At 37.9% G+C, this 24,005-nt stretch overlaps 1 protein-coding gene across 2 annotated transcripts in view; it reads left to right on the top strand.

The window, feature by feature from the left end:
- The window catches only part of LOC111565709 (collagen alpha-1(XIV) chain-like), a 196,114-nt gene that overhangs the window by 33,795 nt on the left and 138,314 nt on the right, over positions 1-24,005 (top strand). For both annotated transcript variants that reach the window (XM_055013738.1, XM_055013739.1), the window contains exons 6-9: positions 21,905-22,060; positions 22,263-22,382; positions 22,636-22,800; positions 23,033-23,197. In XM_055013738.1, the coding sequence (XP_054869713.1) occupies positions 21,905-22,060; positions 22,263-22,382; positions 22,636-22,800; positions 23,033-23,197 (606 nt within the window). The remainder of the gene's footprint in view (positions 1-21,904; positions 22,061-22,262; positions 22,383-22,635; positions 22,801-23,032; positions 23,198-24,005) is intronic.

Here is a 24,005-nt window from a genome sequence, read left to right on the forward strand (position 1 = left end):
AGAACTAGTTCTCTCAACGACCTGGTCAAGACGTCTAAGATTTCTAATAACATTGTGAGTAGTTAGTTTTAGACTTATTGTAGTTAATCAGATGATGTTTAGTTGTGGTAGAAGGAAGGGACTTCACTGAGTCTCGGTTTCTTCAGCAAACGTGGAGAAAAATGTGTGGAACAAAACACTGGAACAGTCTTTCACCTCACATTAGATATGTTTTGTTACCTTGTTTAAAGTGAGAATAAATCAGCCACAACACAAGTATTTTTATGTAATTCTGAAAATTTTGGCTGTAGAACGGCCATTTCATCTGATCCATCTGGTCTCATTTTTCTTCCCAACAGCTCAGCAGCAATACATTTAAAAAATAAATAAATTTAAAAAGTCTAACTTTTGATTCTCATTTATCTGGGAAACATTCACTTCTGTAAGAAGAAGTTAATTTCTGAACAGTAAATCTGTTTGTGATAAAGTTATGACAAATCTGTTCTGAACTGCATGAGATAGGGCAGATCACGTACAACCAAAACAGCACCTCATAACTGTAAAATCATGGAAAAGTAATGATAATGAATGAAAAAAAAACATGTTCAGCTCCTTGTCAGCTGCAAAGCCAAGTAAAGTGTGTCATACGTTCGCTTTCCACTTATTTTTGACAGTTTCATCTTTGCCAACAAAAGACTGGCTGCATGGAGAAATGTCTCTGTGCTTGACATTCACACTTTATTCCCACTGTCCAAAGTGTCAAAACATAAAGATCTACTCTTTCCACTTTGTACCGGGACAAAGACGCAGAGCAAATACTGTGTAATGCTGCTGCACGTGGACCAAATGACATCACTTCATGAGGCTGCCATCTTTGTTCGCTTCAGTCAGTGGATCCAGAGAAAACTGTCCCAGAATGCTTTCAGCAGCTTCTTTCCCAGAGGAAACATCAATTTCATCAGGGTTTTTTTCTCTCTAAATGATAAAAATAATTTAACTATGAATGCTTTGTTATTTCCACTCTGTTCATTCGTTATTTACAGAATATATCCTTGCAACAGAAAGCAGGTTGTAGATATTGTTGTATCTGTTATTCCTCACCATAAACTCTCCAATAAAAGTGACATTTGACAAGTTACAAACCACAGATTTTGCCTCCATTACCAACCGTATTGTAGTAAGCGGTTGCTGCCGTCGGTTTTATCCCTGTTTCATCCAAAATAAAGTCAGGAAGGAATGTTTGCAGCCAATAACAATAAATATCTGTGTTTTGCATAACGAAGCAAGAACAAATCCATTACTGGTCCCTTGTGCAACACAGTAATGTATTTTATTTGGAAATTGGCCTTAAACAATGTTTCTTCAAAAATAATAGCCATTATTTGGACAGCTGTGTAATATTAGATGAGAGGACATCTGTATGTGTCTGTGTGTCCATGGCTGTATTTGTTACAAATGTGGGTCAGTAGCCTCCAGTAGTAAAACAGATGGTTGTCATCCTGCAGACCGTAAAAATCTAACAGATACTGGAGCTCAGCACTGGTGTCTCACTAATAAACCTTAATGCTGCATCAGTGGGTGGACCGCGGAGATGAAAAGAACAAGAATTAGTTTGTAACAAAACCAAATCTTCCTCTGTTGACCTTAAAGACGGGGTAAGCAGAATTTATTAGGCATCATTGGGCGGCGAAATTTTACATTACCCTTTTGGCATAGTATAATTCAAGTGGTCTGAGAGGAAACTGGACTCCTTCACTTCCTCTCGGCTTCATTTTCATTCTTTAGAAAGTCTCCCCTGCGACAGGAGATTTTTGCCATTTTCGGGCACTGTTCCGTTGGGCTGTTCTACAAATGCAAATGAATGTGCATGTCCTTTCATTTGGTAGAAAGCCTGATTAAATGTTGGAAGATTCTGCAGTTAAAGTTATTATTCCAGCATTGGCAACAACCATGAGCACTGTGAGCAAAGCAAAAACAAAGGAACTCATACTTATAAAAAAGAGTCTAAAGGGGACAATAAACTCACTGAACTGTCCCATTCAGTCCCGTCTATTAACTACTACAGCTTTCCGCTCTTCTCCTACAATACTGAAATATGTTGTAGTGGTATAGTTATTTTGTGTAGGTTGTTTTACCTGCAAGTTGGTGATGAGTGTCAATACTGAAGTAGAACTGGGCGATGAAGCTGAAAAATCTAAAATAAACTGTTTTGTTTCAGTCCATAATGATAATTACTGATCATTTTTAATTACTTCTTTCTAATAAATACGAGGAAAATAAAGATTTGTTTTGAATTTAACCACCTTACTTTAAATTTAGCCACTGTTGCCCATTTCTCAAGGTAGATAGGTAATACTTTAATTGTTAAAACAACAATGAAAAACACACACAAATAAATAAATGCACATACATGAATAAAACTAAAGAGACAGGTTTCCCCTGATATGCATTAAATAAAGAATCATCAGAGACCCTGTAAAGGCCTCTGCAGGCACCCAACGTCAAGTCCATCATATGTGGGAAAGGCTGATCAGACCAGAGTTTTATGGGTATGTGCATGAAGCATTTCTGCAGCTAAAACTGAACTGATACCACATGTCGAGCTAGTTGGTGAAATATGTTGTTACAGGACATATGATCCACTACAGTGTGTGTGCTCTCTGTATGTTACACAGCTAGCATGTGTGAAACTAGCTGAACTAGCTACTTTTGTTATTGCACATTTACATAATTTGACCGTCAACATAAGCAAACAACTTAATAGTTTGTTAGCCACTTAATTTTTCCAACTTTGCGGCACACACAGTCTAATATCTTTTTAATCTGCTGCAAAAGTTTTTAAAAAGCAAATCCTGGACCAGAAAAAAATAGATGGAAGAGTTTGGCAAACACACTGGAGATCATGGAGGCTCACATAAAAGGGTTTGAATGTAAAATTCAATGAAATTATTTCCTTATGACCTTTACATATTGGCATCGCTTTATCACCCAGGCCTTTGCTAAATGTTGCTAATAGTTTAACCTTCTGCTAACTGTAGCCAGAGTTTGCTTTGGACAGAAAGGACAGAGGAAAAGGCTGTTTTGTTTTTTTTTTTTTAACTTTGGTGTTTTTCTTGCCTTTTTTAGATTTCTGTCTACCCCAGCTTTAAGTCGTAACCCGGTCCACTTGAAGACTCCCTCTAAGTGGGTTTCAATTTAACTTTGAACAGCTATACTTCAACAAATTTAATAATCAGTACCTTCAATGTGCCTGTGCTTAAAGTTGTAAATATTAAAACCAGGTAGTGCAGCCTTTCAGACCTCTTCAGCAGCTTCAGCAGACAGACTCTGGGATCATTATCAATCCCCTCATTAGATGGCTGACTTGCTTTCGTAAAGCAATCAGAGCTTCAAGCCAACAGCGGACACACACAAGTGGAAATCATTGAGCATTAAAGGGCAAAAGCAGCTCCTTTCCTCCATGCAGTGGCGCCTTTTTCAATATGTATTATCTAACAGGATACGAGTGCAGCGTTGCCTTCCTCGCTGCCTGACTGAGGCTTGAAACCGGCGCTCACACAGCCAGACACGCACGGATTGAACCCAAGGGACAGACATAGTTAAAGTTGAACTGGAGGCCAATGAGATTCTGTTGACATTCACCACACTGGCAGTGAGAGGGAGGGAGAGTCCTCTCATATCCATCAGCTCCGCAGAGGGTAACAAACGCACACCTGGAGAGCAAAGTTTCTATATTTATAGCCAACCTTAATTCCCAGCATTATCATTTATTTCAGCTCTCTAGCTATGTGTGTGCATATATGTGTGTGTTCGTCTCTATATTTATCACCTTGTTAATTCCCAGCTTTAACATTCATTTAGTCTAAATCTCTCCATCTCTTTGTGGTGCCTTGCTTTATTTATTGCCTTATTAGTTTCCAGAATTACCAGTTACAGGCTTCGTCGGCCTTTGTGCGTTCTGCTCCCCATTTTAATTTAATTCCCAGCCTTCCCCGCTCACTCAGCGGGACGCTCAGTGGACAAGCAAGATGTCCAAGGTTTGCGGCCAGAGAGATGTGTCACCAGGCTGACAAATAGTAAGAAAGATGGAGCGAGGAGGCCAATAACTGATACCACAATTACAGTATTCGGAGACGAATGCAGTGAATACATGCAGCCCACTCGAGCATGTGCGGGATACAAACCAGCTCATGAGGGATGTTATGATTTCCTTTGAACGCCTCTTAACATTACATCAGTTCTTTCCATTTGAGAGCAAAAAAGAGCCAAATGTGTATGTTGTGGCCAAGAGAACGAAAGGCTCCAAGAGATTTAAAATAGATGCTAGACGTGATGTGAAAGTAATGATGTGACTAATAGGAAAATGCACAGTTTCAGTAGGAGCTTGTGTGTCATGTGAAGGACGAAATGAGGACAGTGTTAAAGAGGAGCATTTTGAGAAAAGTGTTTCAGTGAAAAGTGGGGTGATGAGGAGTGAACGCAGGTAAATTTCGTCTCCGTTTTGTCTTGTCTCGCTTTTTCCATCACCGCGAGTTCTGTTTTGCACTTCGTTTTGGACATTTTCCAACTAGTGAATCAATTCTGCTGAGAGGGAATAAAGAAATATCATCCTCGCATTCGTTTGATGTGTGTTCAGAGATTTGGATCAGCGTTTGCTCATTTGTGTGTGAATGTGTGTGTGCTTGCCAGATTTCTGTCCTTGTCCTCTATTAACTGAGGTGGTTCATGGGTGACTTGAGCTAATTGTATGACAGCAGTTAACAAGTGGATGTGTGTGTGGATGTGCTAATGGCATTTCAGTCATTAGCGGAAAGGACTTCTTAAGTGCAGAGGTCAATTAGAATAATTAGCATCCACTTCCTCCCTGATTTTCCCTGCTATCGCTTCTCCTTCCGCTGTCTTCATGGGACGCTGGACTTTTCTATAGATGTGGTGTAAGATTAAACTGCTTTATCTTTGCCTGTTTTCTGCAGAAACAAACCTGCTGCAGATGTAGTTCAACTAGAAATGAGGCAAAGTAAAAATCAATTATACTGCATTTCTAATTATCTTTAGAAGGAAATGCATTTTCTGCCAGATTATGTTTGTGATGTATCACAAATAACTTTCTAATCAACACATCTTTGATATTTATTTCATTGCTGTGCTGTTGCTCCTTTTCAACCAACCAAATATTAGATGGGATGGGACATCATTTCAAAACCGAAAACTGAAGGAGAAGTTGTGAAAGGAACGTGTTTTAACCCAAACTGTGCTTCTTCCTACACATAACCATGCAGTTTCAGTGTCCAAACTTAACCAGGCTTCTAACAAGCAAATTTTTTTTGTAAAAATGTCAACCAAAGTGTAAACCTAACCAATTAGTGAGTGCAACTTACTGTATTTATTGTAACTGTTATTGAATTTTTAGATGTGAGACAATGCAGCACTTCTCAACATTGGACACTTGATGGACGTACAACTAAGCAGTGTCATGTCAGATGATTAAGAGATGATCTTTAACCGGAAAACAACACAGCTTTCACCCTTTTACGATCATGCAAACATTGGCTGCATCTGATTGGACAAATGCTTCACTCTTGTCTGCACTTGGATTTTTCAAACCTGACCGACATGATGGCTTGAAACTTTTGCTTATATTACAAAAACAGTTCACTAAAATGTGTTTCTGAAAGCATTTGAGGCAAGAAATAAGCCACGCAGTGCTGAATCTGCATGTATTCCACATTGACAATGGGTATTTCAAAAGATTTTTGGAGTTTCCACGTGTTAAGCAGCGGCTGGATGCTCCTGATTTGCGTAAAGAAACAGAGACCTCAAATTTATGCAGATGAGGAGGGAGAAATGCTACATTTCTAGAAATGCATTGCAACCTCACCAGAGTGCATTGTATAGCTGTTTACATAGACAATCATGGTCTCACACAGGACTCAAACCTCAGTCTCCTGGGTTAAAATCCTGTTTCTGACTTATTCCTTCATCCACCTCTTATACATTCTTACATGGACTTTGTGGCTACTTCGAACTGGAAGCCTTTCCCACTATGTCACAGTCTTTCCTTTTGATGAGAAAATTTATTTGTTTCAAAATGAAATTAAGCTTCTTTCAAAACATAAATGAGAATGCAGTTTAGATTTATCGGAAAATAATTTTTTGGGAGACAGTTGAGCAGCACATTAACTTTCACAGTAACTTTAATGGGACAAGGTTACTGCAGAAAATGAAAATACTGTTATGCAACATTTACTCAATTTTACATTAAAGACTTTGTTTTTCAGATATTTTTTTATTTTACAAATGCTTCCTGCTCTGTTATCATGCTGTTTGTTTTCTGCATCTAAATCCTAATGCTTCACATCACCTGCTGCTTCATACAAACACAAACATTTTGTGCGGAGGAGTGCTTGGAGATGATGGTAGCCGGCAGCCTGGGGTGGTTTGAGCAGCAGGATTTGGGAGATGTAGGCCGGTTTCTGAAGACTTGAAGACGCCGAGTTGAGCCGGCTGGTGTGAAACTTGTGTTGGTGGTGTTGAGAGTGAAGCAGGTGACTATCAGGGTGAATACAAACCTGAAGAAGAAAAACAACGGATGACTAGAAAGTGTGAGAAAGTCTACCTAGCGCTGGAAACAGAGATCTGGGTTGATGTACTGCTGGTTTTCATTGGAAGATAAAAGCTCAGGTGTGCAGATGATCAGGCAGCAGGAGAGAATGGAGCACATTCAAATACCCACACTATCTTATTATATATAATAAACTTTATTGATCACTCACTGGGGAATTTCACTCGTTACGACTAGATACGGATGAGGCACGGAAGAAGCAGGGCAGGAAATACAAAAATAAAATATGGCTAGAAATAAAGATTTAATAGAAGTACAATCAAGGCACTATACAAAGCATAATGAATTTACATATGGATATATGGTCTCTGCACTGGTTGCCTGTCACTTTTAGAATTGATTTTAAGATCCTTTTATTACTTTATAAAACTCTTAATGGTCTTTCTATTTATCCGATTGGCTTCTATTTCATGAAGCCTCTACAGCCCTCAGGTCTTCTGGTCGTGGCTTTTTAATTAAACCTAAAGCCAGAACAAAAACAACATTTTTTTTATTATAGTCCACATGTCTGGAACAGCCATCCAGAAGACCTGAGGCTAGCAGAGAGTATTGATATTTTTAAAAGCAAACTGGCTTTGGATTGATTTGATACATTTTATTTATTTATTTCTCTTCTTAGAACTAATTTTATTTTTTGATTTCTCTGTTTATTCACTTATTTACATAATTTAGTGTATTTAATGTACAGTTTATTACATTTTTATTCTTTTTTTATAATTTTTGACTTCTATTTTTATCTCTATTTTAATAATAGACCGTTTTTTTGCATTTTATTTTATATATTTATGTAGCATATTTTTAAAAATGTATTTCATTTTATTTCATCAGGTGTGTTATGTAGAATAGTGTTTCCTCACTTCCTCAATCCCTGCGTTTTAGAGTCCTTTATAGCATGATTTTGGGGGTAGTGGTGGGGGGTTGTTTGTACTGTTTAATTGCATTTTTATTTCTATTGTCCGTTAAGCACTCTGTTGCATTTTATTTGTATGAAAAGTGCTATATAAATAAAGTCTAATGAACGGATTGATTAACACACTTCCATATGATATGAACTGACATATGGATTGTATGCCAAAAGAAGATTTTGTATCTTCTTTGTATTTGATACCCCAAAAAGTACGACCATGTCCTACTACATCCAGCCTCACCTTGCAGTGTACAAACCAGCATTTTTACCCACAATCTTTGCTGCACAGCAAAAGATTCTTCACAAAAAAACTCAAGCAGCAATATTAAGACGAAGCAGTTGTCCCAGTTGTATGCATACATGCAGCAGCACGTACGTTGTAAGGCCAGCTGTATGGACTGAAAGGAAAAAGCAAGAGTATTTGGAATTCAGGGACACAAACACAGAGTTAGACGAGGACAAACAAGAAAAAGGAGGAGGAAGGAGGACAAACACTAGAAACAAAGGAGAGGTGACTTCTCAGCCATGCACTTTAATGCAGCTCCCTTCTTCCATCCCTTCAGCACAGCTCCCTGCTCTCTTTCCTTTTTCTTATCATTCATTTCCACTTATTTTCCCTCTTATTGTGATCCCTTACCCACCAGAATGCCTCTTTTAGGTTAATAAAATGATCCCCCTGTTTTGAAAAGCGTCACATTCATTGCTCAGAGGGTTAGCAGACTGATATTTTATCACTTGTGGAATACAGGCAAATCATAGCCCTGTTTTGCATAAATTTCTATGATTTTCCAATGACTCCTAATAACTACTTTAGCTGCAGTAAATTGTCCGTACACAGTTTGCTGTCTTATTTTCCTTTCCTTTGAGTTGATGAATGTATACATCTATCAAGCAAATAGCAACTTGTGCTTGACTAAGATGAAGTAAAGGATATAAAAGGAGGACTAGTGGGCTGTCCCTCCTGTAGAATTAATAATTAAGCCAGTATTGTATTGAATGGTGACAAAATAAGCCTACACCCATCTCTAAAGATCTCACAATGTGTGCACGAGGCTAAAAAATAGCCAGATAAGAGAAGCACAGCTTTCAAAATAGAAACACAGTTCAGGAAGTGTGTGTAAAGCAGACGGAGAGATTAGAGGAAGGTAAACAGAAAGAAAAGAGCAAGGAGAGGCAAAGAGAGACACAGACATGGAGAAACAAGGCAGAAAGGTAGGGAGAGAGACAGTTTATAGGCCACGTATTGCTTTCAGCGTACATACAGCGTCTGTTTTGTCAGTACGTCTGTGTATTCAGTGAAGTGGAACAGAACAAGACAGTGGATTAAAGATCACGAGGCCAAGCAGGGAGAGTCTCTGGTGGAACGACACAAACCTTCTGAAAACAGCTGTCGGATTACACCTAAAAGCCTGATGGATCTCACCGCTTACACTCACACTATATACACACACTCACGTAGACCCGCGGGTCTCGCAGATGAATATGAATGTGTGTGCCTGGCTGAGTTTGTGTGTGTTACACTGAGCGCCATAGAGAAAACGACAGGTGTATCAGTCTGCTGCCTGTCTCCTGACTGAATAAACAAGCTCATAAAACAAAGAAAATCTTGTTTTCTGAGTTCTTGTGTAGCACTTTTTGGTGTTGTTGAGAGAAACAGCAGCTGTTTGCAGGCTGGAACAGCTTTATACGTTGATGATCAGGGTGTTGTAAGTATCAGTTATGAAATTGTGCTATTGAGATGGCTGCTGTTCTGAATGAGTACAACTATTGTGTCTTTATTTCTTACCATTTTAGCATTGACAAAACAATCTCACTTCGAGGTCCATTCAGTAGCTGTTCTGGAAATTCATCGGCATGTTAGAGTATTCTCATTCCTATCCATATTTCCTTTTTTCCCCCCCAGAGCATTTAAAGGACTTTTTTCATCCACATCTTCAAGTCTGTTAAGTTGCTAATTTGGAGTTTTGGGTCATACAATTTGATCTCCATCAGCAGTGACGATTAACTCGTTAATTATAATCATCCAAACTTGAAGGCATGAGGTGAAGGACGACCCTGAAATATTGGGAAACAGTTCTTATTTGTTGTCTGGCTGTAAGTTAGGTGAAAGGTTAATGGGTTCAAGGGCGGCACAGTGGTGCAGTGTTTAGTAACATAGCCTCACAGCAAACTGGTTCTGGAGTTTGAAGCTGTTGAGGATCTTTCTGTGTGGAGTTTGCGTGTTTTCTTTGGGTGATTCGGCTTCCTCCCCCAACCAAAGACGTGTGTTGAGTTAACTGGAGATTCTAAATTGGTTGTAGTTGTGTATTGTTGTCTTTTTGTGTTAACCCTGTGTTAGACTGATGACCTGTCCAGGTTGTAGTCCGCCTCTTGCACAGGGTGGTTTAGGATAAGCCTTGTTTATACTCCGTTGACTCCCAATTGAGTCTTATTAGTCTGTTAAATACCCGTTTTTATTTCAGGTTCTTCTGAAGTAGGCAATATTTAACATACAAAGTGCAGTACAAAAAGAGCATGTGCAGAAGAAATGGTGTAAAAAAAAAAAGTGTGTGCAATGTTTATGGTGCAAGGTCAACTTACAAAAATATACAGCAGTGCAAGATTGCATTAAGTCTTTTATCGGTGATGGAGGGGAGGCAGTGGTTTGGAAATGTTCATCCGTCTTGCCTGGTAGTTGAAATTGTCCTTGCATAGTCCAGTGCACACACACACGGACAGCTGGACACCCACGAATGCATAGATATTATATATTATAATGCTTTTCTAGTCTGCTTGAAAGATTCTGCTGCATATGTGTACAGTGGGTTGTATCTATTTATTCCCCTGAGACCCTCTACAGGATGAAGCGTGTACAGATAGTGGACAAATCGGATCGAGGATTGATATTAATTTGGTGTTTGGAACTTGTATAGAGAATGTCTATGCACTTGTTAGATAACCACTGATACTATCAATCAGTTGATTTTTGTTTGGAATAAATCAGTATTGATTGAATGTTTAGATAGGTAATGATACCAAAATCCCTTTGAGAAAAGTCTCCACAAGTTTCAGACAATTGGCTTTTTCAGTGAAGACATTTTAACATTCATTTAGCTACTTTAGCTTCTGATAAATTGATGTCATTGTGCATCATAGACTTCTGTCACACCGTTCTGATCGACTAGGACTCCTGAACAGAACAGAACAGAAGCAGCTCATAATGATTTTAATAATGCATATATTAATTTGGGAATTTCCTGTTGTGACAAGGTCAGATGTCTGCTGCTAGATTTTTATGGTGTGCTGTCACTATAACTTGCTGCATTTTCTGCTTTTAGGGAGATATGTGGAGGTATAATTAAAGTTTTTTGAGGGTGGAACAAACTATTGTTGTAAATGCATCACTTTGGTATCTGTGGAATAAGAAAAACAAGAGGAGCACATTGTGAGTTGAAACTCACCTTTTGGTAATTGTAGGGGTAATTTTTCATTATTTTCTGGAAAGTGGAAAGAACTATATCTTATTGGCACATGTGTTAAACATTTCTGCACTAAGTTGTGATATGGAAAACTGGCCAGCAGGGTCAGCTCAATGCACTGTCTGTCTCTTTAAGTGCTGTCCACATTTTCATCTCACTTTGGTAGAGCACTTAGCGAGCACACCTACACATGAGCAGAAGAGGTGGACAGAACCAGGTGGTATTGATTTAGAGTGAGCAATTCTGCTACAACTTAACAGGAAATTGCTTTTATGAAAACAGCACATGATAAACAGCAGGCAGGAGGAATGGATCTTATTACTATTCATCATAAAATGGCGAACTGAGGAAAGATCTTCATAAAATAGGCAGCTCACATTCTGTATAATCGCATTTCCATTTTCATTATTTCACTAAAGTGAACACAGTGTTGAGTAATGTGTCACAATCAAGCAGATCAACTTGTAATAAACTATTTGGGAATAAGTGTCCTTTTTTTTTTGCAATAAATTAGCCTTATCTTGGGGGTGAAGTGCTCCTCTGATCCATCCAGGAATCCGTCTGAGAGTATAAAAGAAGAGTTTCTCCCTGATGTGGGGACTGTCACCGCTGCTATCCATCTATCTGTATGCCTGTCACTGTCCTCAATGTTAATTCCAGACACTGAAACACAATCACAGTGGCCGGGGAAATAAAACTTAACTAGAGAGAGATTGAAATGACAGCACACTCCGTCTGATCCCTGGCTAAATAGAGGTCAGCAATAAATCAAGAGCGATTGGGAAGAACTACTCTTAATGAGAACAGAGAGAGACAAAGAGAACGAGGAGGAACAGGGCGGAAAAGTTTTATAAATTAAATAAATGTGCGTGTTGAGATGTGTTGTTTGTGTGTTGTGCATTTATTGCTGCCCTAACTATATCCATGAGTTTGAATGCGTGTTTCATCTCTGGTGTTTGCGATTACAAAGCCATCTGCTGGGCTCTAATTAATCTGCTCTCTTTGAGGACAACATGTAGAATACATTATGTGAGTATGTTTTTAAACCTCTGCATGCATTATTTGTGAGCAATGTAATGAAGGAAATGTAAAAATACAGGCAACAGTAGTGTACCGCTTTTCCAATATAAAAAAACTGTGAAATCTGATGCTTTTTTGGAGTCAGAAATATGAATGACTGTTAACAGAAGGATACTATAAAAACTGATAGTGTGGACTGGACAAAAGTTGGACTCAAACAAGACATAAAACATCAAAAACTAGGCACAAAATGACACAAACAAGGTACATAACATCAAATACTAGACAGAAAAAGACAAAAATTAAACACTGTCACAATGACACAAACACAATGTTCCAATCGAGACACAAAAGAAAAACGAGGCACCAAACGACACTACTGAGATACAAAACTACACAAATAAGACACAACATGAGAAATGAGATAGAAAGGGACAAAAGCAAGACAAAAAACAACACAAACCGACAAAACTGACATGCAGAAAGGGCTCAAAATTATACAAATGAAACAGGACACTACAGTTACAATCAGTGTTGATTACAGTGGCAACATGATTTACATACAGTATATTACTGGAAAGTGTACTTGCAGTATTAAGCAGTAAACCTCATATTCTAGTGTAAGGTGCAATGTTTCCGACTGCTAACCATAACTTACAGGCGAGCTGATAAATATTCTTAAACAGGCTGCTTTGAATCTTGAGTTACACTTGATACTAAACACTGTTTTGTTGCTGTTCTCTCTGATTTAGGATTAGAAAATCAGGTTCTTTCAGTCAATCACTGATCTATAAAAGGTTGTATTTGCTTTTATTTAATCTCGGCTTGTGCCAATTCCAGTTGGTACAAAGATGTATGATCACATCACCCCTCGCTTTGCCTTCCTTCACTGGCTCCCTGTTAGAATTCAGGTTAATTCAGAAAAATGTTATTGCTCACTTTTACGACTTTATGCCAAAATTCCTCTCTGATTTATCAACCTTTATGCGCTCTCTTGATCTCCGAGTCCTGCTGGTTACTTCCACGTCACAGTCTGTGATAAAGAATGATCTGGCTCTTGCTTTTAAAGCTCCACTCAGACACACTAAGTCTCTCAAACTTCTCTAAAACTTTTCTCTTTGTGAAAGCTTTTGAAACAGTTTGAAATATATAGTTTTATTTCTATTTTTTATTCCTGTTTATTTGATCTTACTCATTTACTGTTTTTCTTTCCCCTGTGCCTACATCGCTTGGCCTCATTTTACCTGCCTGGTCTGGTTTTATTATTATTTTTGTAACATTGTTATTGCTAAATAAATAGAGTTTATTATTATTAGGAGTCCGAGGAGCAAAAGCTACAGGAACCTTATTGTTTTTGTTAGGATTTGTTACTATGATTATTATTACGACATTACAAATGGGTCTCGAGACTTAAAAGTAGCCAGTACAAAGGTGAAATTTTCATGGAAGATAATAAGGCTTGAAAACATTTGTGAAGGAAAAAAATGAGGCTCTATAACATAAGAATATAATACACATGAAAGTGTTGAAAAACTTGAAACTTCACATTATACAATAAGAAAGGTTCACGTGGTGTGTGGGAGAGTTCATGTCAATCACTTATAAGTGTAGAGAAAAACTAAGTAGTAACTGTTGAGACGTGTTAAATTGTTACTATAAAAAGAGTCAGTAATTAGCGACTCATTTACGGTGCGAACATGCCAACGCTACATAAAGACTTCAATTAACCTTTGAAGTCAGGAAGAAAACAGACAATTTTGAAGTTTTGCATTTATCATTTCTGGGGGCTGGTCTTGCTGTGTAGGAATCACAAGTAACCTACAGTCTGACAGTGAAGTCTTCTGTTGGGATAGTATGATACTGTGTTGTTTTTAAGATCATTAAGACTTTTGTGTGTCAAGGATTTTAAATTCTATTCTGGATTTTACAGTGAACCAGTGAAGAGAAGCCAACCATGTGAGAAACATGATCGTTCTCTAGTTCCTGTCATTACTCTGGCTGCGGTACTTTGGATCAACTGGAAGCTTTTCATTCAATTATTGTGACATCTTGACAATATTGAATTATTATAGTCCAGAACAGAAGCAACATGTGCACGGATGAGTATTTTAATATCATTTTGAGACAAGATGTTCTTAATTTTGACAAAACTGTGCAGATGAAATATCAAATTTATGCTCAACATGTTTTAAGAGAATTTTATCTTCTCATCACTCAGGAATGAGATGAAAATTCAACCCAGTCTGAAGATAGATCACATCCTCTTTGCACTTTGGAGGGTGGTCTGAGACCAGTAAAGAATGCCAGAGTGCTGACTATTTTCAGTTGGTTAAGCTCCAGTGTCGTACCAGGGTCCAAATTTCTGAGGGCTGCTTGGAACTCTAGTTATTTTTATTATTATTATTGTTAATACAGTTCCTACATGTCTACATAATTTCAGTTCTCAGCACTGTTCATTCTCTTTCGCTGCATGTCTGCTCCATCAGACGTTGCAGCCTACAGTGGCTTCCATTGTTGCAGTCGCATTTTTAATACCCATTACTCTACTCCCACACAAGTTAATTCAATTGTCCAGGAGCCACATGCTTTTTCCCACAGCTCTGCAGTCTGCGCAGTGGACTGTGGGCTGTGAATAGTAAAATGTGGCCAGTCGCTCTCTTGTGGATACCAGGTGGACAGTCTGTCTAATCACGGGCTCGTATGCCAATTATGCTTGGTGTTTGCCCAACTGTGTGTTCGCATGTAAATAGGTTCAATCAGCACCTCTTTCTAACCGTGTGCCTCTGTGCAAATAAGGTTCAGATACAGTTCAAACCACCACGTGAACGCAATCTGTGAATATTTAGACACAAATCTGTAAATCTGCCTTGAAATGTAGTGTCTGAGCGATACTGATGGTGTAGAACTGGTCTGAAGCAGGGTGGGATGGATTTACATAACCTATTAAAATGACAAAATATTCAGCACCAATTAAGAATCTGACAATGACGTAGTATAGAAGAAATGAGAAATAATGCATAAAATAAATGATAAAAAACAGTAATGATAACAATGAAGGCTGAATTTCACTCAGCTGCTTCAGTGTCAGGGTGCTGGTTTTGTGCATGCTGGCTCATCGTCACACTATTGTGGTTTACTGGGACACTTGAATAGAACAGTGGCATAAGTAACGTCTGTGGTTTTCCTGGTTTGACAAAGTAAAATGTCAACTGTGGAGAATTGTGAGCATGTTTACCTGATAATAAGTGTACATTTACTATGTAACTAAAATATTATTACCATATACTATGCAATATATATATTGCATAGTATATATATATATATATATATATATATATATATATATATATATATATAGTATATATATATATATATATATATATATATATATATATATACACACAACTGAAATATGACTGCATATTTGTATTTGTGAAACGATTCAATAATGAACACAATTCACTGCTGTTGGCACCTACACTAGCCAGATTTAGCTATCACAGCCACAATAAACAATGAATTATTACATTTTAAGACACCAACACAACCTTTGGACACTGAAACACTTCACAGCCGCTCTCCGGCTCCCAAATTTCAAACATAAAAACGTTTAGTTTCCATGGTAAAACCTACTTCAGCACGGTCGGCAAGTAAAGCTAAAAATACAATAAGCCGTTTGGTTGAGTGAAAAGCAGGTTCAGCTCCAATAGCTGGTTGAGCTGTAGTTCATCAGCACAGAGAAGCAAACAAGCCAGAAAACATCAGAAAACATTAGAAAACATCACTGGTTGTTGAATTTCAGTAAGTTTAAATTGATCAAGCTATCACAGTCGAATAGCTTAAACAAATAATGGATCAATAAATGTAAAGATTTGATAGGATTTTCCAAAATTTTTGTTCCTTTGTTAATAAAAATTCAAGAACACACAGACCATAACACGCCAACACATCTTGTGTTCTGCCGTGACACTTTATTCGTGCTGAAAGACTTCAATGCCAAACAAAGCCTGTCTCTTATTAGTTTGCCACAGAGGTGGACAGAGTGTGATGTGGGTGTGAGGCGAGGTGGAACGCAACAGTGTAGAGTATCTGTAGATTTGGATAAAAGAACAATTTGCCACCACAGAATCTGTTGATATATCTGTGGTAATTCATCACATCCAAATATATTGTTTCGCCTGTTCAACATTATTCTTTTATCCAGCTTCAATTGTTTGTTTTCCTCCCTTTACACATTTTTTCTCTTTCTCGTGTGCCATGTGCACAAACAGACACTGTTCCTGCACTCTGACCCACAGCAAAGGTGTTAGATTTGGAGAGAAAAGGGGAGAAAGAGGTAGAGAAGAAGAAAGGCAGATGGGGCTTATAAGGAGCACAGAGACCTTTGACCATCCTGCTGTTGTCTGGCAGAGAGCAGAGAAGATGGATTTCAATAGCAACTAGAGTAGTAACGCACTAGAAGCAGTGTCTCCGGCATCCATTGTCGAGGGGGTGGACACCATTATGTGCATGTGTAAAGCCATATATGCATGGCTTTGATTCCCTATCTATACTCACTCCTTATCTGTACTCTTTGTGTCTGCTATACGCACAGCTGTGATATGATTGCAGAAGTAAACCTGATGTGATTGCAGTTTATTTTCCAAAACTAAATAAAAATGTCATGCTCTCTCTTATGATCATGTGAAGAGTCACATATGTATGGCTTTAATTTACCATCTACACTTGGTCCCGTATTTGCATTTTTTTGTCTATTTTTACACACACACACCAGCAACATGATTGCAGAAACAAATCTGATGAAATTGCAGTTTACCCCACCCCCTCCAAAATAGCTCATTCACACACTGTTATGTTCATATGTAGAATCATATATGCATAGCTTTAATATACTATCTATACCTGCTCTTCTCTTAGTATTCTTTGTCTTATTTTACACACCTCAGCAATGTGATTGCAGTAGCAGCACTAATGTGATTGCAGTTTACGTTCCAAAACCAAACAAAAATATCATGCACGTTGTTATATTCATGTGTAAAGTCACATATGCATGGATTTGACTTCACAATCTACACTTGCTTCCGTTTGTATTTTTTGTCTTATTTTACACACATCAGCAATGTAATTGCAGAAGTAAACATGATGCGATTGCAGTTTATTTTCCAAAACAAAAAGAAGTTTTTATTGTAAAAATGGTTTGTAGTATTACTTAATTGCAGTCAGAAACAGTCCGCAAAACTGATAAATCCTTTGTGAAGTCAACTATAGACTACAGATTCAACTATAGACGATTTTGAAGCTAAGCATGATGGCACAATGTGTCAAAGTGAGCAAGTGCCCGTCAGAGGTATTTATAGCAATTAGCCATACATATGCATCCAAAGGTACAAATTTACAAGCAATCCTACAGGGAAGGTTGTCACTAATACCCCTCCCAGCAGTGGAAAAAAGTAAGGTTCAGTCTCTAGTGGTTTTGTCTAACTCTTGCACTAAAGAGGCACTCCAAGGCCTCCACAGAATTATTTGTGTGGGCCTTGAAGTGGAAGCAAGATGAGGCCTCCTGTGCACTCAAAAGCCTCAGGGTCAAACTGGCCTTCTTAGCACAAAGGAGGCTATGAGACAGAAAAGAGGAACAAAGAACAGAGAGAAACCTTCACATGAAAGAACACACAGATAATATGTGAAATATACAAAAGAATAACATACCTATTGTCAGCAGGAAAATATAGTAAAATCAGTAAAATACATAATTTCCATTACTCCTCCTAATTCCTGACTAATCTAAGTATGAGCAAAGACGTGGATTGTAAATGGAGCTGACATGCAAACTGGGATATAGACTGTCAAAGTGGCTGTGTCCTTAGTTTTGCACAATGTAAGCATTATACTTACAATTTAAACAGTTGAGCTTTACAAAAATTCTCTACCCATTTGGTTGTCATGAAATTAGCTATAAAGACCAAAAGTACAAGGCTGTAAACATCTTTATTTCTGCTGTGTAGTTGCACATTTTAGCATGGGGGCCTATGGGGATTGACTCACGTTTGGAGCCAGCCTCTAGTGGCCCTTGAAAGAACTGCAGCTCTGCATTGGCTAGTTCATGTTTGGTCAGAACAATTATATAGATGGATGAATTCGTTTTATTATGACATGATGTAAGATTTTGACAAAGATATTTATAGTATGTATAAATTGAATCAGAATTTGTGTATCGTCGTTTCTAAGTTAGGTATTTCACACATGGGATTTACTAAACAACTTGCACCATTAAAACTAAGTATTTTCTTCAGACTTGAGTCAATTTTGAATCGTTTACTTGGAAACACATCAAGAAAAACTTTACCTTAAGTAAATGTGCAAATATGGCAGTGTAAATCTCCACTTAATCACTACTTAATCTGCTGGAGAACCCGGTTCCCGCTAATGTTAGTGGCATTTGTAGTTGAGGAAGCTTTCAGGTTCCATCAGTCAATTTTGCTGAAGTTTACACACACCTATTTACTTTGAGTTGTGAAGTTTTCAATTTAATTCTGTTCACACAACATTTAAATGGACTATAGATTTAATCTATCATAACTAGTAAATCCATCACTGCATCCCCTTCGTCTTCTTGAAAACACTATCCTCTGGCTTATTCAGTAGTACAGTATTCCGTTTGTATAAAACAGCAGTCACTTTTGGCTCACGCTGTGGTCCTTTCTAATCCTTCAGTCCTTTCTGTGTTGGGATTAGTGGCTGTCATAACCCGTGGATTAGTGAGATTTCTCTAAGTGTCTGTCAATATTGGATCAGTGGTGTCTTAGACTTAGCAGACATGGATGACTGAACAAATGATGGGTCTCCCTCACTGTAATTTAATGTAAAAAGTAAGAACATAGTGATGCATGTTTAGTCCACATTTTGGTGCTTTAAAGTAAAAGTTTTTAATTGTTGCCCAAACTCAGTTTCAGTGGGAGACTGAGATGCAGCTTTAATGAAATCATAGAAAACATTTTGGTATACATGTACAGCGTGCAGGCAGACTGGGGACTCTTTATCGATTGCCAGTGCTAATGAACAAAATAAAGAGGTTAAGTCTGTGAAAATAGCATTCTCAAAGGCATATTTGTGAAAATCTATTTTTTATTAGACGATATGTACGCTTGTCTGGTTTGTAGAAATTCAGCTCTTGATGAAGAATGCTATGAATCTTTGGAAGTTGTGAGAACGACTGGCAGCAAATGGTTTCTTGAGGGGAAAAAATACCCCTTATATCCAAGTAAACAGACTGCTTACAGATGTCAGCAGGAATAATGTGAAGGACAGGGGCCACCTTGATTATTGGTTCAGATGTGAAACACCAGCATTATGCCTCGTTGACGCTCTCACCACGCTGGCAACAATAGACTTGGGAATGGCCAGTGAGCTGTAATTAGCTGTAATTACCGACCCTCTAATCCTCTGTTTACCACCTCCTTTGTGAGTCTTGATGGCTTTTCACATTTAACAGTGCCCCACTCTCCTTCTCTCACTCTTTCTTTCTTTCCATTACGTTCCCTTGCCTCTCTATTTAGCCGCAGAGTCAACAGCTGTTACTGTAACCTATGAATGTCGCTTAGTTTGTGTCAAAGAATGGCTACTCGGTTGATCTGTGTCTTCTCTGACTCTTGTAGAAGCCTTTTTGGTGCTTAGTTATGGGTCTTTCTTCATATTCTGTAACCTGGGGATTTCTTTAAAGGCCATGCTTGTTTGTGTTGTAAGAAGGGAATGTCTAAAAAGAATTGTCTGTGTGCTCTTTGGCCTTGTAGCCTTTTGCCATTTTGCTGAAATGCTCAAAGCTGCATCTTCCCTTCTTCTGTGCGCTAAATCCTCTCTTTACTTTGCTTCGCTTGTCTGTTTTTTTGTCTTATCTTCTCTTCTTATCTTTTCTATTTTATTTTTTGCTTTTCTTTATTTCCTTTTCCTTCTTTTCTCGTAGTTTCTTTTCCCTTCTTTTCTCTGTTTTCTCTCCACTCTCTCATGTTTTTCTTTTTTCTTCTTATCTTCTCTCTTTTCTCTTTGTTTTTTGCCTTCTCTGTTCATTTTCTCTTATCGTCTCTTCCTATCTTTTCCATTTTATTTTTTTTCTTCTTTTTGTTCTGTTTCCCTTCTTTTTCTTTTCTTTTTCCTTCATTTCTTTGTACTTTTCTCTTCATTTTCTCTTCATTTTCTCTTCTCCTCTAAACAACTGTAACCATAATGTATCTGAACTCTGAAGGATATACATTCACAATCTTAATGGCTCTTTCCAAACATTTTCTTTAGTGTATTTCACAACAGCACCTCAGTCTTAACTGCATTTACAAACTGAACATTGTCATCAGCTGTCTCTAGACCTCATTGTCTTCCCTTTTCTCCTTCGCCTGCTGCCGGTAGCAGATGGATGGTTCAAACAGTCACACAGACACAGACAGCAGACAGACGGCTCTGTCTGGAAAATCGCTTCTTGAAACGAATACCTGCGTGTTATCGTTTGACAATGTGTCTTTTATTAGTTCTTTTTTAGAGAAAGTGTCGACCTGAGATGATAGTGCAAGTAGCACAGCTGGTATGGTATATGTGGCATATTTAAATTGAAAGACTGCTCATCAAGAGCATATAGCACTTTGCTTTTTCAATGTAACATTTTTTATATTCCAAGTGCTGTTGCTCTGTGTCAAGACATTAGTAATCTATATATAGAAGCTGCGCAAAGCTTGTATCTTTTGCTACAGAATAAGAGAAAGTGAACCAAATGGAGATGCTAAAAAAAAAAAACCAAACAAAACAACACAGTCCCTCTTTATGTTCATTTTGGAATTATTTTGGTGAAGCCAGCACCAACTGAATTATCCACACTGACTCATATGGAGTGGAGACTCCATAATCTGAGTCTTAACTGTTGAAACGTGCTCCTCTGAGTGAGAATGCAAATGAATAGTTCACATTTCCCACCGTCAGCATTCTCTTTTATGGCTTTTTTTCATTAAGATACAGACATCCAACTTTATCAGCATGTTCTGGATTTTTTGCTATTACGTTTGTAGACACCAGAGTGATTTATGATGCAACTTTAAGTGGATATATTCATTTTCAGGATATCACACTAGGCAGGATGTCAAGATAAGCAGTTATGGAATTATGCTAAATTAACTAATGGAAGGTTATGTGAGCATGTTCTTGTTTAAGTGCTGTTGTGGGGGCATAGATGTGTTTACACAGTTGCATTGTGGGGACAAAAATCTTGTTCCCTTAATGTCAGCCATTAAATGCTAGGTTACAAGGTTAAGGTATGTCAGGTATTAATTATAGTTAGGTTAAGTCTTCAGAAAATGTAATCAAAGTAATGTCCTCTGAAGTGATGGAAACACGGCTGTGTGTGTGTGTGTGTGAGAGACTGTTTCCACATTAATGACTCATATCTATCATCACTTTTACATTCAAGTGGGAGGTTTCATGTGTGTATTCCCTCCTTAAACTGCCTTTTATAAGAAAAATTAATCAGTTTTTCAATAACATAGTTAAAGATTAATTACAAAAGGTTTAGTGTTATGTCAAATAACCACCACTGACTTCAACAGAGGCTCTCAACATGCCATTTTTACATTATGTATTAAAGTGGAGATACAGGATATACAGGATTTTGAGCTTGGGTGCTTGATCAAAGTGTGTATTGTGTTTGTATTTTGTGTTAATAACTGGTCTGTTTCTGTTTTACATGTTTTATAACTTCACAAGTGGTTTGATTTATGTTTTGTACCTCAAAATGCCTACTTAAGGTGTGCATTTAGTCAGTTTTTTTGCATTTTGACTGAGAAATCTCCACATCAAAAGTAAAAGCATTTTGTTTATAAAGGGGTTTTCTATGCTGTAACCTTTTTTAGTTCTTTATTCTATCTTATTGTTCTATTCCTTATTTAGTTGATCAGTTTGTGTGCCACACTGAGGCCATTGCAGACATTGTGATCCTGGTAGACGGCTCCTGGAGTATTGGCCGGATCAACTTCAGGCTGGTCCGTATGTTCTTGGAAAATCTGGTCAATGCCTTTGATGTTGGCTTCGATAAGACAAGGATAGGTGAGTCTCGGCTACTTTCCCTTTTGAACAGATGGTACTCTGTGGGTTCAATATGGTACCTGATGTTACCTCAGTACAAATATTCTTGCTCATACCTGTCAAGAAATTGTGTTCTTTTTCTATCAGGCATCATACAAGTCTAAATTTGAGTGAATAATACAGACAAGTGACAAGCTGTATGCATTGAAATGTGTCTTTCTAGGACTGGCACAGTACAGCGGGGATCCCAGGATAGAGTGGCATCTAAATACTTTCACCACTAAAGATGCAGTTATTGATGCCGTCAAAAACCTGCCCTATAAAGGAGGAAACACTCTCACGGGTACTGCATCTTGCTGATATCACCTTTTCCGATGCACTAGAATGGATTCTGGTTTAAGTTGTTGAGAAAAGAAAGATAAATCTCACTTTTATCTTTGTCCTCCTTTGTCCTTCTATAAAATCCTGGTATTAAGATTGCATACTAACTCCTACTGTTACCCTACACTTGTTCTATTGCCTATGGTTATCTACTGTTAATATATTTTTTTCATATTTTTGATTTGTGATATTCTCTCATCAATCTTTCTCGACAGGCCTTGCCTTGACTTATATCTTAGAGAACTGTTTCAAGTCTGAGTCTGGCTCAAGGGTCGGTATACCCAAGATTGGGATCCTCATCACAGATGGAAAGTCCCAAGATGATGTTATACCACCTGCAGAGAGTTTGCGAAATGCTGGTGTTGAGCTCTTTGCTATTGGTAAGAACAGACACACAAACACACAGCCACATCTCTATTATAATTAATTAGAAACACCTTTGTATTTTTTTTTCTAAATACTTTAAACCAAAGTTCCTCATTACTCTGCTGTGCTACTGTGCTATGGTATAGCTGCGTTTGCTACATATGGAGAATGTTAGTGCTGACAGTCAGGCAGGTGTTGTTTCTAGATGTTACAGTAACAGTCGTGTTTGTACCCTTACCTTCCCAGGTGTAAAGAACGCTGATGAGAACGAGCTGCGCTCCATTGCCTCAGAGCCGGACGAAACTCATGTTTACAATGTGGCTGACTTCAACATCATGAGCTCTATAGTAGAGGGACTAACAAAGACTGTGTGTGAACAAGTGGAGCAGCAGGACAAAGACATCAAGCTGAGTAAGGAGACAATAGGACCGGAATAGAAAACTGCAGACATCTCAGAAAAGCATTTTTGCATATTCACATGCAAACCAGAATAGTAACTACAATCTACAACATTAAGTACACAAAATAAAATGAGGTAAGGCAAAGTAAAATTCTACTAGTAGTCAGGCCAACAATGTGCAGGCTGATCACTTTGGCTCTTCCAAATGTATCCTTACATGACTTTAACCCCTTTCAGATATGCACTACTTTCTATGACTCAAATAACATCTAAACATGTCGACTTCATGTTTGACTGAGCAGTGTGATCACATTTCTGTAAAAGTCGTGACAGTAATCGGATTGGGTTGAACCAAGCAACATTTCACTTTTAACACGGCACAAGTTCGAACTGCATGCTGTCTCATTACCAGATAGGCTTATGCAAAAGTGACATTCTTCAAGCTGCAGTTAAATCATTTGTCACAAAGCGGCCAGCTGTTTTTATTTTACTTTTGGTAAAGTAGTTTATTGTCACACATGGGCACAATTTTCAGTGTTTAGGAAATCATAAATAAACTAGTCTGGTAGTTATTTGGACAGTTTGATAAGCTTGCAATTAGTTTAGATTTAGTCTTTTGTTTATTTGTGCATTAACATGTATTATGCAACACGTGACGTACTGTCCTTTCTCGCATATCTGGAAAATACTGTGTGTTTTCTGTGCCTCTCTGTGCTACTTTTATGGGTTTGTCTGAATGAAGCTGTGAGGAACATTAAAGTAAAATTGATCTATGTCTGAATGACAGAATGCTGACAGTTTTGCAGATTACAGAAGCAG

Source organism: Amphiprion ocellaris, chromosome 9 (assembly GCF_022539595.1).
Source record: "Amphiprion ocellaris isolate individual 3 ecotype Okinawa chromosome 9, ASM2253959v1, whole genome shotgun sequence".
In the NCBI taxonomy this organism is placed as follows: Eukaryota; Metazoa; Chordata; class Actinopteri; family Pomacentridae; genus Amphiprion; species Amphiprion ocellaris.